The sequence below is a fragment of the Penaeus monodon genome, chromosome 29 (assembly GCF_015228065.2).
Source record: "Penaeus monodon isolate SGIC_2016 chromosome 29, NSTDA_Pmon_1, whole genome shotgun sequence".
Taxonomy (NCBI): Eukaryota; Metazoa; Arthropoda; class Malacostraca; order Decapoda; family Penaeidae; genus Penaeus; species Penaeus monodon.
The window spans coordinates 28387858-28389973 of NC_051414.1; the positions used below are offsets into that span (position 1 = coordinate 28387858).

Consider the following 2116-nt stretch of genomic DNA (forward strand, 5'->3'; position numbering starts at 1 on the left):
CACTCCACTATACACTAAAACCAAATTCGTTTGTTTGGGTGATGTGCAACCATTATAAAGGAAATGTAAAACAGTAGGTCACATGAATTAATCGAAATGATAGAAAATAAGAGCTAGCACATGTCAAACAACATTAACAAGTATGATTAACGCAAATCCGGTCTAAGAACTAATGAGTTACCTACAATTAATCTTACAAATTACCTTATCTTCGGTCTTTAGTCTGTGAGATAATAGGCTGGTTTAGTGTGCAATTTGCGCATTGTCAGTAACATCAACAGCACAGTTTATCTACCCTGTATACCGACAATCCATTAGCTTCGTAAAAGGATACAAGTCGAGATAAAGAGAATTTCTCCTCGCTTGTTGGATATTGAGAAAGCCTTTAACATTTTGGCACTCGGAGGCGACAGACTTGTCAATTGTTGATGATCACCATGGATAGAGTGCGAAAAGCACCTTCAGAGATGCTATGGAAAGCGAGTTGAATGTTATTTCATAAGTTTTGGTACTCTTATACATCTTCTCCGATCGTATTTTGTTTTATTTCTCGCTAAGATTTTTGCATCTATACATGTAAACAAAGCAGTTGGGGCTGTTCTATTCGCCTCCCTTTAAATAGCATTTCATTCTAAGAATTTCATTAGAACAGTCATTTTGCAACATCCATTCCATTCACGTGACGAAATCTGCCCTTGCGCAATATATAAGAAAAAGGAGGAAAAGAAATCTGGTTACTGGAAGTGAACAACAAGTAACTAAGTATATATCATGATGCAAAGGATATACCCTCTTTCACCTTTCGGATTCAGTGCCTTTAATTCAATAGCAGGTAAATCTCTTCCCAATGAACTTTCCGTAAGTAGATTCAAGACATATAGGGATCCTTCTCGAACATACGTAAGCCCTTCCCCTCCGGATGGGCGGCGGGCTGTGTAAGGAGCAGGGGCGCGAGCGCTGGTGCCATGTGGCATCGCGCAGGCTAAGTTTAGTTCGGGACGCGCGTGGCGAGGTTCTGGGGTGGCGAGCGCCGGCCGGGTCACTGCAGCCCGCAAGTTGGTGGGGGACTGGCGACCGCTGCAGCAAAAGTTGTGCCTCGTGAATAAATCAGTTACCAACTAACCAATTGCAGCCATGGAATAAGGCTGCAGGATCAACCTACCCCCTACGTCGTGCTATGAACTAAACCAGTGTAAAAGTGTATTTTTGTTATAGTTTTTTTGTCACTGTGAATAAAGCGACATAATGGCAGACAGTGAAGGGTCTTCCGAACAAGATGATGTTTCGTTCCTCCGTACGGTAAGTACTGCTTTTTTGTTCGCTAGTGCATAAGCCTTGATCATTTCCCCCAAGTAACTGTGAGTAATAACGAAATTTCCGAATAGACAGGTGATTAGGAATCATCATCCGTAGTCGAGGGTTGCCCACATTCAAGCATTCCCATGTGAATAGTACATTTCATATCTAATGTGAAAATCGAAAACAAAAAGTATCAAATCAGGCTTGAAGAAAAAAAGGAGCATTCTCATTGAGGACAAGAAAAGAGTGCAAAAGATAGCTAAGACATTCCTTGGGTCATTCGGCCGGCCTTACCTGAATCTGGTCCCACACACTGCTATTTTTGAGAGCGCCTTCCTTGCCTGGGAAACGTTAGGACGGCCTGCAGTTGCCGAGGGTTACATAGAATCCTGATCGCAGTTATTTGGTCTGATATCCGCCATTATTGTACTTCAAAGGGAGGGAGAACGCTGAAAAATGGAATTGCTTTCTACGTGGCCTGATTTTATGACTCATGAAGGCTGGTTAAATAACTCTTTGATTACATTTTTTATTGCCTATTATCATTAAGAGTGTCTATAAAGACCACCTTTGTTATAAGGCTTTACGCTGAATTCATCTGTACAGTTTTCGAATTTGTGTTGATGGTTTCACAAGAGATATAAATAGCATGTTAATGACGTCATGTATCCAAAAATAAGCCATATTGACATATTGCGACATGTAGGGCTATCATGTGAAAAAGGTATTTGGTTTTATTGCTCTGGGGATTTATATATGTCTATATCAACCACCTTTTCGATGCTACATTGCAGAAAATCCCATACATTCCAACGAA

The 2116-nt window shown here is 40.9% G+C and overlaps 2 protein-coding genes across 4 annotated transcripts in view; one reads left to right on the forward strand and one right to left on the reverse strand.

The window, feature by feature from the left end:
• The window catches only part of LOC119592108 (AP-4 complex subunit mu-1-like), a 6153-nt gene extending 5665 nt beyond the window's left edge, over positions 1-488 (reverse strand). For 2 of the 3 annotated variants that reach the window (XM_037940928.1, XM_037940927.1), the window contains exon 1: positions 335-488. In XM_037940928.1, coding sequence (XP_037796856.1) covers positions 335-392 — 58 coding nt within the window. In that variant the 5' untranslated portion in view covers positions 393-488. The remainder of the gene's footprint in view (positions 1-334) is intronic. The other variant, XM_037940929.1, reaches the window with a different exon arrangement.
• A 501-nt stretch (positions 489-989) lies between these two features.
• LOC119591819 (ryanodine receptor-like) overlaps positions 990-2116 on the forward strand; it is a 115587-nt gene continuing 114460 nt past the window's right edge. The window contains exon 1 of the mRNA XM_037940564.1: positions 990-1299. Coding sequence (XP_037796492.1) covers positions 1246-1299 — 54 coding nt within the window. The 5' untranslated portion in view covers positions 990-1245. The remainder of the gene's footprint in view (positions 1300-2116) is intronic.